The sequence below is a fragment of the Brassica oleracea genome, chromosome C1 (genome assembly GCF_000695525.1).
Source record: "Brassica oleracea var. oleracea cultivar TO1000 chromosome C1, BOL, whole genome shotgun sequence".
NCBI lineage: Eukaryota > Viridiplantae > Streptophyta > Magnoliopsida > Brassicales > Brassicaceae > Brassica > Brassica oleracea.
The window spans coordinates 5185283-5200359 of record NC_027748.1 but is presented as its reverse complement, the minus strand read 5'-3'; the positions used below and the strand labels follow the sequence as shown (position 1 = coordinate 5200359).

At 37.5% G+C, this 15077-nt stretch overlaps 3 protein-coding genes and 1 long non-coding RNA gene across 4 annotated transcripts; 2 read left to right on the top strand and 2 right to left on the bottom strand.

The window, feature by feature from the left end:
• Positions 1 to 2553: 2553 nt before the first annotated feature.
• Positions 2554 to 5013, bottom strand: LOC106298552. Its single transcript, XR_001261491.1, has 2 exons — positions 4749 to 5013; positions 2554 to 4523 (listed from the first exon to the last, which is right to left on the bottom strand). It is a non-coding gene; the product is annotated as an uncharacterized LOC106298552 (long non-coding RNA).
• Positions 5014 to 7272: 2259 nt separating this feature from the next.
• Positions 7273 to 9252, bottom strand: LOC106329708 (probable acyl-[acyl-carrier-protein]--UDP-N-acetylglucosamine O-acyltransferase, mitochondrial). Its single transcript, XM_013768371.1, has 10 exons — positions 9233 to 9252; positions 8892 to 9081; positions 8507 to 8631; positions 8286 to 8399; positions 8151 to 8172; positions 7941 to 8000; positions 7789 to 7872; positions 7620 to 7724; positions 7461 to 7545; positions 7273 to 7365 (listed from the first exon to the last, which is right to left on the bottom strand). Exons 1-9 carry the CDS (start codon positions 9250 to 9252, stop codon positions 7480 to 7482), a joined length of 786 nt encoding a protein of 261 aa, XP_013623825.1. The 3' UTR covers positions 7273 to 7365; positions 7461 to 7479.
• LOC106329696 lies at positions 9130 to 10659 on the top strand. The gene is made up of 2 exons (XM_013768365.1): positions 9130 to 10448; positions 10625 to 10659. Exons 1-2 carry the CDS (start codon positions 9299 to 9301, stop codon positions 10657 to 10659), a joined length of 1185 nt encoding a protein of 394 aa, XP_013623819.1. The 5' UTR covers positions 9130 to 9298.
• Positions 10660 to 11693: 1034 nt separating this feature from the next.
• On the top strand, positions 11694 to 12173 carry LOC106329686 (uncharacterized mitochondrial protein AtMg00820-like). Its single transcript, XM_013768356.1, has one exon. It carries the CDS (start codon positions 11694 to 11696, stop codon positions 12171 to 12173), a length of 480 nt encoding a protein of 159 aa, XP_013623810.1.
• Positions 12174 to 15077: the final 2904 nt, after the last annotated feature.

Genomic DNA, 15077 nt, shown 5'->3' with positions numbered 1-15077 from the left:
AATATAAAAAAATAGAAATATTATATTATACAATTATCGTAATATTAGAATAAATAAATATAAAATATAAGAAAAACTAAATATTAAGTAAATATAGTATATAATAAATAAAAATATTGCATTAAATATATATCGTAATATTATCATTGATATAAAAGCAAAAAAATTTAGAATAAATAAATATACGAACTATACTAATAAAATGGAGCTTTTAAGGCAGCGTCCACATCAGCGAAAAAAAACTTCTTCTAAAAGATGACACGTGACATTAATAAAAAAAATAAAAAAGTATACATATAAAGAAAAAGAAATAATAAGTAAATATACAATATAAGAAAAAAATAAATAAAAAGGAAATATACAATATAAGAAATAGAAATATTACATTAAATATCTATCATAATTTATCATTTGATATAAAGCAAGAAAATTAGAATAAGAAAATATACAATTAAGAAATGACTATATGGTTAACATTTGAAAATAAAAATAGTTCCGCGCGTAGCGCGGATTAACTCCTAGTTATTACAAAAGTTAACTTTTCAAGAGCCCAAAATAAACAGCATGGTTTAAACCTAGAAATATTTGATGAAATTATTTGTAGTTTAGTGAAAAAAATATAAAGAGTGCCCCCGATTCAAAATTATTTTTTGTTATTTTAATTAGTGTGCCCCCAATTAAAAATGTTTCTAGATCCGCTACTATTTCCATCTTGCATCATATATAAAGGATCCCTTGGTTCGGAGCGAAAAAGCAATGCCACTCGATCATTATCAAACTGGCTGCAATCTTTTTCTATCCGTGAGGTTTGTACTTAATTTCGTTAAAATCCATGCCTTCTTTGAAATATCATGAACTATTCTTGTTGGTTGGGCACCCTTTTTAAGGAAATCGAGAATAGCAGGAAGAAATCAAGATTAGTTATCGGATCATAAAACTCCACCTTCCGAAAATCTCTTCCTTCTCTTCGGGATCGAACATCAATTGCAACGATTCGATAAACAACTCATTGGGATAGATGTATATGAATAATATCGTCCCCCTAATACACTGAAACTGAACATTTTTCATATTGTCAAGTTAACAGTGGTAATTGTAGTATTTGAGATTCAATCCAGAGGACCGGTGTATACTTTATTCTTATAAGTTTTCAACTTACCTAAAACTAAAAGTGGGGTTTGAATTAGGTTGTAACGTGCAAGTAAAGTAAATGATTTTAAAGAATAAATTCAATATTAAAGAGAAGCCAATCTAGGGTTTCGCATCGGGTGTTGATGCTAAACAAACATTTATTCAAGCGCAATGTATCACAATCTAGAACACGGATCACTCAAGTAGAACAGCCCACTGTCGTGGTGCTGCTCCCTTTGCAGTTCGACCTTGAGACCTAAACTCTCGTTTGGATCAAGGATCGGCTACAAGCAATAGAGATCAAGTCCGATAGGTTCACCGAGAACCCTAGTATCTACTTTCGCTGACTAGGGATGCGCAGCTCATTCACTCAATATCAAGCAATCGGCTACACAGTTAATGAGCAGATTCAACCTAAGATCTAGCAATAAGTGATTAGGTTATAGCTAGCTTTAGGAACAAATATGAACAAAGACACAATATGGTCGTTTATTTATGTTTAGCTTTTGCGATCAACACCCTAGAACCCTAGACAAGCTAGCTGACTACTCAGCCATGAAACAAGATGAACCAGACATAATAACTGAATGATACTGCATATAAATCTAAAGAGAAATCAATAGGGTACAGGATGATCTTCTCGGTCCCGAAGAGGAGCTGCCTCTCTTACAATAGCAAAATCCAATAAAGAGAAGGATGGCTTTTTATATGGAAGCACCATCGACTTCAGAGGAGAGAATAAGTGATTAGGGAAAATCTTTAAAAGATATGGAAACTTCTATAAATGTTGGGAACAATCGCTTGGCTGCTCCTAGTGGGATCAACCGTCAGACTACTCCGCATGATTATTCCGCTTCTTCCTTCAACTCTTTAGCTTACTTTAAACCTGAAATGACTCTAAAAGGACTGGACTAACTCGATAAAACATTGAAAACAAGTTAGAAAACATATGCATAATAGTGCCAAGAACACCATATATCACTCCCCTCCCTCCCCGCCCTTTTGATATCTATAAATTTAGAACTTGTTTGATAATCATACAATTTTATATCAACTTTTTAATTTTATACTAATCCATTTAATATATCTTAACCAAAAAATCTATTTAAGATTATAATTTTAAATATATACATATCTCTTTAAAATAATGTAAACTAAATATTTTGTCTTAAATTTTATGTTTAATTAAGTCTAAATTTATAATAAAATATTAGTATAGAATAATAATATCTAAAATATCAACAAAAATTGTTTTAAATATAATTTAAGTTTTAAATTTGTATTGCTGCAGGAAAACACATCTACTAAATTATATCAATAAATTTGGTTTTATCTATCACCCTTCTTTGTGTTACAAAAAAAAAAAAAAAATCTATCACCCTTCTTTTCATGATATAGTAAAAAAATTTATGAAAACCAATATTGTAGAGTTTTGGATATTATGTTGCTCAGACCTTTGTAAATCCCTAGAATAGCATAACCTCTGTAACCTCGTTTGACTATTTAGTCACGTAATACAATCAAACTAAACAAGGAAATTCACCATCTTTTATGGAATCAGAGTTTCAACTCTTCTTATTTGGCTTCTTTCTTTGATCTCAATCTCTTTATTCTGTTTTCTTTTCTTGTCGATCATGGCTGCTAATCCCACTCAAGTCGACAGAGCCTTCAGTGTGACAAACATCAAGTCACACATCCTGTTGATCCTCGACCTAGATGACCATAACTATGACGCTTGGGCCATTCAACTCGACAATGAACAGCGTACAAGGGAGATTGGTGACATGATCATTGAGACCTACAGGCAGAAACTCAAATCTCTGTCTCAGATTGTCTTGCTAATGTTGATGCTTCCATAGCCGATCGCACTCTCGTCAGGTAACGGTTTGAACGAGCGCTTCGACAACATCATTAATGTCATTCAACATAGGGATCCCTTCCCGAAATGGATGAAACTCGTCTGAAGAGGACAACAAAGCAAGTCGCTCATCACTAGGAGCATTCATCATCTTACTTTGCTCGCACCGACTCTCAACACAATCACACTTAAAACAACCAGAGATCCAACAACCCTCGCGGCAACAAGCGTTACGGTGGCAATCGTTTCAGAGGTCGAAACAATCAACACCAAGACTACAGCAATATGCGTGCAAATCAGTTTTGGACAGGACCATTTCCGCAATGGCAGAACCAAATGCAACCGTGGGGACAGTACATACAATCTCCACAGCCGAATCGTGGGCTTCTAGGACCTGGACCTCGACCGCAGCAGATGTTGTGAGCCAATGTAGCCCTTACAGAGTTTCAGCCGATGTTGCAAGACAAGCGTGTCCTGGAAGCCCATCAGTGCTTCTTCTTAATGATGACTCTGTGATCCTGGCACAGACCATGGGGAGGAGCATTCAAGTTCCTGAAGAGAAGTAGAAGATTGCATTCGAGGCCTTGAGCTTTTCCTCTGAATTCACATCTTCAGAAGTCTGCACAACGACCTTCTTGATCTCCAGAGGCAGCCAAGACTCAGAACAAGGATATGTCGTCTATCGAACCCCCCCTTGACCCTTGTAAGTAGGAGGTTATACTTATACATTCATCCTTTATTTGGACCTGTAAAATGCATGATTCCTCCTGTTTATGAAAGACCAAATCACCTCTGCCACAGTCATAAGGTAACACATCAACAACAAAACCAGAGTGTGATACCAGTGATGCATTGGCACACGTCCCTGATGCTACATGAACTGTTTCAAAATTTGTATGCTTCACTTGCTGAAATGGTGAATGTGTTTCAGGTGTTTCTATAGAATCAGTTTTCTCCAAGGTTGCTATAGAGCTTACTTATCAAAATTCATTTCATAAACTGCTTCTGCTCTGAGAATCTCTGTCGAGGTGTGAGATGATGCTTTCACACAACTAAGTTCCAGTATCTTGAACAGTCTGCGTGCGTTGTTTCGAGAATATTTGCGCAAAGACGTGAAACCACTTTGATCCGGTGCAAAAGGAGCCCAATAATCTCTTGTTCAAATTTGACCAACTCAAGGCAAGACCAAATCACCAGAGCATAGCTTTGACAATAAATCAGAAGAATTTTCTGAAACAAGTGCGGAAGAAAGGACGAAAACGCAGAAACCTCGGATAAGTTTCCGCTGTCGGTGGTAAGACCAAGCAGAAGATACAACAGGGGCTTTCCAGATCCCTTAAACTGTTCACTCAAGACTTGAATAATCTCATCCACATAGAAAACCATGTCCACCATATATGTTGTTTCCTGCAGCAAAAGAATGGCTTAAAAAGCACTGAACAAACTGACAAGACTAAAGCAAAACCAAAGAACAACCTTAAAGTGAGGCAATGGCTTTATCTCCCCTAGCCAGACAGTATAATCCTCAGGCAACCTTGGAATAAAAAGGAGAAAAAAATAAAAAAAAAGAGAAGCAAAAATCAATTCACTGGTTAAGCAGTAATGAACAAATCATATATTCATAGCAGCAAAACTCACAAAAGCTCCATAGAAAACAAGTAAGCAAAATAGCACTGGTGTCTACATAGTCAATTTCAATTAATCCATATCATCCTTGTTACATTTTGAATCATCCCCAGATAAGATCTCAAATCGGTACCTGAAGAGCTCGGCGTGATCAGTGCATGTACCGGTTCTTCTCTTCGCCTCCCTATCTTTGGGCCAAGAAGATCATGAAAATCATCGACAAGGGTTATAGATGATGCGTATAAGAGCTACCGGGAGGAGAATGAATCCATCAGGAGGACGATTTGAGTTTGATACGTGACGGCGTGGTGAATCTAAGAACCGGCGGAGGAGACAGAGAGGACATGAGATTGTGAATTGGCTGATCTACCAGCAAACGAAACGACGTCGGCTTACGTAGCTAGAGGAGATGAAACGACACCGTATCACTTTGAAAAGGCATTGAAACGCTGTCGTTTTCGGGTACAGGGAAAATTAAAGCGTATCACGGTTTACATATAACGAGGGGGATATGCAATTTACATGATGGTACGAAGAGTGACGATAATAGTGTCTCGAATCTCCCGTCAACTCATCTTCCCCAGCTTTTCCACGGTGAGCTCATTGGTTTCGCCGATTGTGTGTTGCACTTGTCTCGTTTCGGATTCTCAATAGGGTGTTACTTTGCTTTAGTTTACTGGGGGTTTTTCTCTGCTTTGGTTGCTCCTTGTGTATTGTGTGTTCAGTGATCTGTTTCCACTTCGTTTCGTTTCTAGAACTCGAGTGTTGTTGATGTGTGTATTTTTGATTCTCAGAAATCAAGCTACCATGGCCTCGTCATCATCTTCCCAGCTCAGCTGAGGTAGATAATGTTGCATATCGCGCATCTTTTTGTCTCTGTCAAGGATCTAAAATATTGAGCTCATGTTTCCGATTTCCATAATGACGAGTGTTAAGCATGGTTTTAGTCAGATTTCATTCTTACATCTATGATTGTGTACCTTGATTGTATTCTTACAGGAGATTCTCCACATTAGTCACGAAACTACCCGAGATTCCAAGTGAGTTACTTGCACTGATCATGAAAACCATACCAAAGTCGGAAATCATCATACGCTCGATGGCGTGTATCCCTGGTAAATCAACATTGATGATTTTATCTATGAACGTTGCATAATGTAAAATCTCTTTTGTCATTCCTATATTTTCAGATTGTTCGAAATATCGTGATGTCAAAAGATTGGGCAACAATTAATGGGTTCTGTGAAATATCAAGGACGTGTGCTGTGGTATCATTTCTTTCCTTTTTCGTTTTTTTAACAAAACTTATCAATTTTCCTGACATTTATTTAGATAAAACCTGAAAGTAAGCTTTGGGCACTTACGACCGCGGAGCTTGTCAGCGCTGTGCTTTTCCTGACACTGAGTACACGGAGTATTCCGCGCAAGAACTTGTTGATCGATCGAGAATTGGAAGACGCAGTAAGGAATACCACTTCTGCTACACCTACAGCATAAGGGCAGGTTTGGATTATGTTATCAAAAATGGGCTACAAAAGGCAAGGGATTGCCCATATTGTGGATGCAGACCTGCAGAGAGAATACCACAGCGCGTTACTTCCGGACTCGCCCACATAGACAGTGTCGATCAGTTATCATTGAGCCAATCACTTGACAGGCTAGAACACCAACCAGTTGGAGCATCATTGCTCATTTTCATGCCTGATTATTTACTCACTAGGAAGGTTTGTGACTAGTTCTCTCTTCAGTTTGATTGGTATATTGTATGTGTCTTTATTATCTAAACTTACATATATGGTTTTGGCAGGGAGTTTACCGTGGTCCCATGAAAAATCGATCTAGTTATACAGCTGTGCATGGAGTCTCCGTGGTGGCTGTGGTTGAAGAAGATGGAGAAAAAGTGTGCAAGGTTAGACTAAACCACGGTCTCGCAATAGGGGATGGAGAGGGTTACCTTAAAGTATCGATGGAGATGTTGGTTCGAGTCCCAACAGAAGGAGGTGAATCTGATGGAAAGTTCGACAAACCAGGCATGTTGCTCAGGGACTTTATGTGTCCGACAGTGTTATAGATACAACTGCGTGGCCAAGGTTTGTTCAATTCTCAACTCTTTTTTACCAATACATACGTAGATAAGTATTTTGTTGTTTATAAATTTGATATTCAATTTTCTATAATTAGGGATGGTGACGAAGCCGTAGTCATGAAGCAGAGAGCGGAGATCGTGAAATAGAAGAGATGTGATGAAGTAGAAAAAGAGACTTTCTTGAGAAACAAGTAAGGTGGAGTAATGAAACGTTTTATTATTCCACTCGAACTAAAATAATTCAGTTGTTTAATTCGACACGTGGATGACTGTGGTGTGTTCTTCTGACATTGAAAATCCTTTTTTATGTTGACTTTTTAAAAGCGATATTAAAATTTGCTTAGAACGATTATCCAAAACACATCATCAACGTAAAAATACAATTCCAGTGAACTTTTCTTCCTTCGATTTTTTTTGGCTTGGGTTTCTGTTTTCAATGACAAGTGAGAAAAAATGATGTTCTGTAGCCACACTATGTTTGACAACACTTGGTCAAAGCTATCTATTAGACCATTACAGATTTCATAAATGGTGTTGAGCCATTGCTGGTTAATGAATGCCTAAACTAAGTTTCCAATCTGTGAAACTCAAGAATCGAGCCACAGTCTGAACTTGCATATCTCACGCCAACCGCAGGAACACGGCACAGCTCTTGGTTATGTTCCTGCATTAAGCATCAAATCCAATATGACCAGACGTTTCTGCGATAGAGATGGACAGGGTAGAAGGAAGTAAAAAGAGTTGAGCAATAACAAGTACCATCTTTGTGAGACGTACTTCAAGACTTAAGGACTGTTTCAGTAGACATGAATATTTTTCGATAGGCTGCTCTCAGGCTCTTCATCTACCAATGCCAAGACAAAAGTCATGATTAATTGGTAACATTTGAAAGACTTAACATCGTGACACAGCACTAACCTCTGACATGGTAAATCCATTACGTCTAAGTCCCTCAAGAATCAAACCGCGAAGTTTAGCTCTTTCCCCAGTCACCATCATGTACTTTGGAACATCTTGTGAAATCTATATATAATCACACCATTGAGATTCCACTGGGAATTTGGGGGACTGATATATATGAGAGTACCACAGAACCACCGCCAATGAAAGCATAAGGGCCAATATGACAGAACTGGTGGATGACCGTGGCTCCTGCTGTATGTGTATAGTCCTGCAAATGAAGCCATGCCTCTAAAGTCTAAATACAGGTATGAAGAATAGACATAAGGAAGATCATACTTGCACAATCACATGGCCGTTAAGAAGCGTATTGTTGGCAAATATGTTGTGGTCTCCAATCTTGCAATCATGGGCGATATGACAAGAGACCATGATTAGATTGTTGTCACCAATAAAACAAATAAAACCAAGAGCCTCAAAACAGGAGAAATCATCTCAAACCGTTAATTAAACTGGTCATTCACTTGTCATTCACTACCAGTTGCATACCGTTTCACTAGACGTTGATGACCTGTGAATCGAACAGAAAAAAAAAGCAATCATCCCCATGCTAAAAAAGAAAACAGAGCATGAGCATGAGCACAATAACAATTGAAAGAGGTGATAAGTTATTGTCTCACATACACCTTGTACTTCAAGTGTTGGCATTTAACACCAACCACAGCGTGGTGACCGATAATGTTATTGCCTCCTATGACTGTATAACCAGGAAGCTCATCGCCAACAACAACAGCACCACTGGCTGACAAAAATTGACACATAGCAAAGATCAGTCTGTAAACAATTAGAGAGCACATTATACATAAGTATGGAAGGTAAACTAAGAGATCTCAGAGGGGTTTTACGTCATGAGAACACAAGATTCACCCAGCTCAGTGTTTCCAAAGATATGACTCGAAGGATAGAGTTCGCAGCCATTGCCGACCTTCACTGAAGAGCCAACTGTACAGTATGGACCAACTGAAACTTCCTGTTAGAACAAGAGTAAACCAACCTTTGTCTGGTTAACCAAAATTCTCCAAGGAAACTCTAATCTGCTCAAATATCAAATAAAACATCACACTTTGGCCAGGTTCCTTCAAAATTCATACTGTTCCTAAAGCTAAAAAAATCCCTAAGTAGAGCAAAGACAAAACCCAAGGAGCGTGGAGCACGCTATGGAGGAAGTACGCAGATTATAAGTACAACAAGTTCGAGAGGTTCGCTGTCTGGGAGATGATCGAGCCTTACCGTCGACCCAAAACCTTCAAGGCTTGGTTTACTATCTATGTCGCCGCCTTTTACACCGGCGTAATCGGCGCTGCTGTTACGGAGCAGCTTTACAAGGTAAGCTTCGTCAGTGCTATCGATTCGACTCGGGTTGTGATTATTAGATAAGAGAACTATCTCTGAATAGTTTAGATATGATTCTCCTATATTTCTGTAAAGATACAAAAGTATATTCTGATATCTCTCAACAGCTTTGTACTATATATTGAGAAGAGTAATATACGTACATTTCAAGGGAAACAATATCACTTACATGGTATCAGAGGGTTCTAGCGATCCAGAACCATTTTAATTCCCTGCGCCTCTCTCTTCTCTTTTTCATTCCGCAATATCTCTTTCCTCACCTTCAATCTTTTCTTTTCTCTATCATGGCGGTTCCTCCTGCACAAATCGAACGTGCCTATGGTGTTACTAACATCAAAAACCAAATTCCCTTCGTCTTGGACATTGAAGATGGCAACTATGATGCCTGGAGGGAACTTTTCCTCACGCTTTGCCAAAGCTTTGAAGTATCCGGCCATCTCGACGGAACGTTGTTACCAGCAAACGATGCAGACGAGCCTTGGAAGAAACGCGACGGGCTGGTAAAGCTGTGGATCTATGGCACCCTGTCCAAAGATCTCTTCAAGAGCACCTTCAAAACAGGAGGAACTTCGAGGGAGATCTGGCTACGGTTGGAAAACTTCTTCAGAAACAACAAGGAGGCTCGGGCCATACAACTCGATCACAAGCTGCGTAACACGGAGATTGGAGATCTCTCCAGTCATGCTTACTCTCAGGAACTCATGTCTATCGCTGATCTACTCTCCAACCACGACGCTCCGGTGAGTGAGAGAACGCTGGTAACTTACCTTCTAAATGGTCTCAATGCCAAATATGACAACATCATAAATGTCATCATGCATCGTCAGCCATTCCCAAGCTTTGAGGAAGCGAGATCTATGCTTATCCTCGAGGAAGAACGCCTCGGAAAAGGTAAGAAGCCGCAACCTTCCAACAAAGACTCAGCCTCTTCGGCGAAAGTCCTTGCTGCAACTGAATCGGGTCCTGACCAGAAGGAACAACACACCAAGAACCACCAACAGCAACGCTTCAATCAAACAAAAGGGCACAGAGGAAGGGGAGGACAACGTGGCAAAGGCAGGAATCAACATACCGGCTCTCGTCCTCAGTACAACCAGTGGAACACTCCTTACTGGCAAGGCGGGTTCCAGATGTGGGCACCTCAGCAGTTCAATCCTTGGGCTCAACTCCCTTACGCTGCATCTCCCCAGCCAGGTCTGTTAGGTCCAAGACCGCAACGCCAACTACACGGACAGACCTCACACGGTGGGAATCAGAAACATGAGCCAGCTGTGGACTTTGCGCAAGCCTACAACACGCTGACACTCATTGATCCGTCCGATACAAATTGGTATATGGACTCGGGAGCAACTGCACACCTTTCAAACACCACAGGTAATCTTAAGTCTGTTTTTAACAATAGCATTGGAAAAACAGTTACAGTTGCAAATGGAGGTAAGATTCCAATTACCAAATCTGGTTCTCTAACTCTCCCAACTAAAAATCGTCCTCTGTCATTACAAAATGTTCTTGTTACGCCTTCAATTATTAAAAACCTGATCTCAGTTCCTCGTTTTACAAAAGATAATTCATGTTCTGTTGAGTTTGATCCTTGTGGTTTTTCTGTGAAGGATCTTCATACGAAGAGGACGATACTCCGCAGTGACAGAACCGGAGACCTCTATCCCATTCTCCCTTCTTCTAAAAATGCGGCTCCTACTTCTGCTTTTACTGCATCAATCTCCGACTGGCATCGACGTCTGGCACATCCCAGTGACCAAACGTTGAAATCTCTTATTTCTTCTAATGTTTTTTTATGTAATAAAGGGGATTCGTCTCAACTCTGTTCTATTTGCCAGTTTGGAAAACAAATAAAGCTTCCTTTTGCTACCTCTAACACAAATGTTGATCACCCCTTTGATATAATTCATTCTGATTTATGGACTTCGCCGATTCAGAGTGTGAGTGGTATCAAATATTATGTTCTCTTTCTTGATCACCACTCACATTTTCTATGGGTATATCCTATGCGATATAAGCATGAAACATTTTCAAAATATCTCCACTTTGCTAACTATGTGAAAACACAGTTTGGTAAAGATATCAAGTCGCTTCAATGCGATAATGGAGGGGAGTTTAACAACTCCCAGTTTCATGATTTTTTTTGCAGAAAAAGGAACTACCTTCCGTTTCTCGTGTCCGCACACGTCCCAGCAAAACGGAAAATCGGAAAGGATGATTCGCACAATCAACAATGCGATCCGCTGTCTCCTGTTCCAAGCTCGTCTACCACCTTCCTATTGGGTAGAAGCTTTACATACGGCAGTCCACATCCTCAATCTGCTTCCTTCAAAAGCTATTCAAAACAAATTTCCATTCTCGGTACTGTTTAAAAAGCCTATCTCTTATACTCACTTAAAAACATTTGGGTGCTTATGTTATCCAAATATAAATCATTCCAATGCTCATAAGCTTTCCCCTCGATCCTCCAAGTGTCTTTTCATAGGTTACCCAAGCGATCACCGAGGGTATAGATGCTTGGATCTTACTACAAACAAAATCATCTTGTCGCGTCATGTCGCTTTCGACGAAACGCAATTCCCATACCAAGATTCAAAAGCTCAAAAAACCTCAACGTATGATTTTCTTTCCACAGACACAGACCCATCACCTCTTTTACGAAGCATCTTGGAAACTCCTATGGCTCCTTCTAACCCGGTTACTCCGCCGGCTCCTCAAGATGCGCCAACTCCACCTGCACCTCCAGCAGTGGAGGCTCCCAGGCATTCCATGTCGACAAGGTCAAAACATGGTATTACAAAACCAAAACAAATCTTTTCTCTTCTTGCTAAGCCTTTCTCTGCTCTTCCAAAAAGCCATATACAAGCCTTAAACGATCCTAATTGGAATCCATCTATGACTATAGAGTACAATGCTATTGTTAAAAGCGAGACTTTTGATCTTGTGCCTCGCCCTTCTAACACTAACATTGTGCGCTCAATGTGGTTATACAAACATAAGTATGATGCAGATGGCAACTTTAAAAGCCACAAGTCTCGTTTGGTGGCTAATGGCAAGTCGCAGGAGCAAGGAATAGACTATGACGAGACTTTCAGTCCCGTTGTGAAGCCAGCAACGATACGCACCGTCTTGAATTTGAATCATATTATAAATAGTTAAATAATTGCTTCCATATCTATAAATTAAGTTTTGAGTATTCTTGCATACATTTCCTTGTTTTTTTTCTAATACATTATACCCAGTTTTAGTCTATTTACTAATCATACCATCAAAGGTTACTAACTGAGACTACTGAATTATTATGGTACTCTTCATTATTGTATACTTTCTACTAAACTCCAAAAATAATCTTCACTTCTCTATTAGAAAGATGGTTCATGAGTCTTGATATTCCAAACAGTCACAATCACTCTTTGTGGGTTTTGTATTGCGCTGCGCATGTGATTGATGTAAAACACCATTTTCAATTACGGTTCCATTATGCTATTATGCCACTAAACTTTTGCGTTTATCAATAGAAATCGCATGTACAAAATACTGTAATGTACATTTTTAAAAGGTCTAACACTGAGATGTATATTATTAATTAATAATAACGTATTACTAAATTTTGATCCGTACTTTTGAAAGCGTGGATTTGATTTTTAGATAAAATTGCTAGTTGATATTAAGTATTTATTTTTTGAATTTTGATCTACATATTTATGTCAAAAATAGATAATCAATGTTTTCATATCCAACCTGGACTCGCGGTTGAACCGGTAAACTCAGTGATCGGTGTATAATATGATTCAAATTTAATGAAAATTTCTTTAATTAAAAATCTGATAAAACCTGATAAAATCTAAAAAAAAATATCATTAATCTATGATCTAACCATAGTTGACATATTAAAAACCCATAGAAAACTGATAATATTTATAAAATTAAAATTTTATATACTTTAAATTTGTACATAAAATTGAAAAAAATATTAGATTTGTAATTTTTTGTACTTTGATGAATTCATTTACTATTCAAAAAAATGAAGAAATGATATTAGAAAAATCAAAATTTATTCATATGAAAATATTAATTTGTTCTTGTTATTAATATTGTTTGAGAAATAAGCTTAAAATGTCAGAAATGTTTCAAAATATAATTTACTATAGTTGCATTAAAAGGAATTTGATATGGAAGATCTCAATTAATACATAATTGACCGAGATATTTATTTAGATTTACTTCTTTAAATCTTACCATATTTAAACCATATTTAAAGATATATAGTTAATAATATTAAATGTTAGGTAAATTGTATAAGATATAGTTTAAAAAAAAAATCTACCTAGGATCTAGTTAGGTCCATATTTTGTGCTTCTGTTTTAATAGTTTTGATTTTTGATAACACACATGTGAAATTCTATCGAAACTATATCTAAATGGTTTTGATCTTATATGGGTTAGTCCATAACTCATTTAAGTTAATGAGTTAGTGTTTTTATCTTTTTTTTTCCTTTTTGAACTACAGTTAATGAGTGAGTGTTGTCAACCTTCTAAAAAGGCGAATTTGTTAGGACAGTTAAGTAGTTTGGCAGAAATAGATAGTAATCTAATGACTAGTTGGTAGCATATGCATGGTTTCTATTGTTTTGACCCTTAGTTAGCAACATTTTTTTTATGGTTTAAATATATAGTGATATAGATGAAAGCTATTAGTAGGTGATTTGAAAAGGCTAGTTTATAATTGGTCATAAGCCAAGTAGTCAGAAAATGTCCACTTGTATTGAAATAAAATAAACTATCATTTTCGTTGATATTTTAAAGAGATCCAATAAATGGAGGATATTCTAGAGTATGTATATATCTCATTGGTAACAGCAGTGCATTTAGGGACTTTAAATGCAACTAACTTTCACCCAATACATATAGCCAAGTCGTCGGTGCTAGCTAATGACCTTGCGACAACCCAAATCAAATCCATACTCCCTCCGTTATTTTATATCTGACGCTTTAGGATTATACGCATAGAATATATGAAACATTTAATTTTTTAAACAAAAACATAATTAATTGTTTATATAAACACAATTTAGCCAATAATAAAATACAAACTATAATATCATTGGTCATCTAGCATTAATTAGTAATAAATTTTACATAAAAAATTGAAAACGTCAAATAATTTGGAACAAATTTTTTTTTCTAAAACGTGAAATATAAAAAAACGGAGGAAGTACTAAATATATTTTGATTTTAAAATACAACAAACTTTTACAAATATTTAGTTTAGTTCGATTTACGGTTTGATTTCAATATACCTATAACCATAAAATCCAAATTGAGAAAAAAGTTATCTTAAAGTTTCAATACAACAAGTTATGTGTTATTATTCATCAATTTATCAGAGACAAATGTTATTTAAGTTCAACTTATGTCTAAATACAACAATTTATGTTTTGTTATTCATCAATTTATCATGTTCTCTGAGTCATGTTGCTCTCGGTGAGTATTATCCAAAATAACATTTGTGTTGGGGAAAAGTCACACGGCGCAGCGAAAATACTAATGGTCGTGTTCCCCTGATCTTGTGCGAACCTGTGAGGAAAATACTTCGACGATGGCAAGATATCAAAGTTGCGATAACTAAATGAGACACACAATTTTTACGTGGAAAACCTCCTCGATGTGAGAAGGAAAAACCACGGGACCGTAGTCCACTCAAAAATCCACTATATAAATGGTATGAGTACAACCACGTCCTCCCTGTTCAACAGCCTGAACAGAACAGAGAGTCTAGCTACAAATAGCTATCTCCAACACAAACAACAACAACAAGAGAGCAACACAAAGCTTCAAAACCGGCAGCAACCAAACGACCTCAGCTCACAAAGATTCTGGCTTCTAGAAACTAATCCAACCGTACAAATCCAAGATAAACAAGTCGACAATACCTCTGCCCAATTTCAGCTCAATAAGAGAAGATCTCACCGTTGGATTTACCAAACATCCAAGACTGCTCTGCTGAAGAACTATTGCGACCAGCTTCAAGAAAACCCAGACAACAGAAGATCCAACCGTTGA

What these genes read in the sequence shown, in the direction of transcription:
- LOC106329708 (XM_013768371.1), bottom strand. Translation starts at nt 9,252, where the DNA reads ATGAAAAAGAGAAGAGAGAG. An exon ending in CATCAACGTCTAGTGAAACG is followed by an intron (nt 8,001 to 8,150) that starts GTATGCAACTGG and finishes CATGATTGCAAG; the next exon opens with ATTGGAGACCACAACATATT. An exon ending in TCATTGGCGGTGGTTCTGTG is followed by an intron (nt 7,725 to 7,788) that starts GTACTCTCATAT and finishes GATTATATATAG; the next exon opens with ATTTCACAAGATGTTCCAAA.
- LOC106329696 (XM_013768365.1), top strand. Translation starts at nt 9,299, where the DNA reads ATGGCGGTTCCTCCTGCACAAATCGAACGTGCCTATGGTGTTACTAAC. An exon ending in AGTTACAGTTGCAAATGGAG is followed by an intron (nt 10,449 to 10,624) that starts GTAAGATTCCAA and finishes TTTTCTGTGAAG; the next exon opens with GATCTTCATACGAAGAGGAC.
- LOC106329686 (XM_013768356.1), top strand. Translation starts at nt 11,694, where the DNA reads ATGGCTCCTTCTAACCCGGTTACTCCGCCGGCTCCTCAAGATGCGCCA.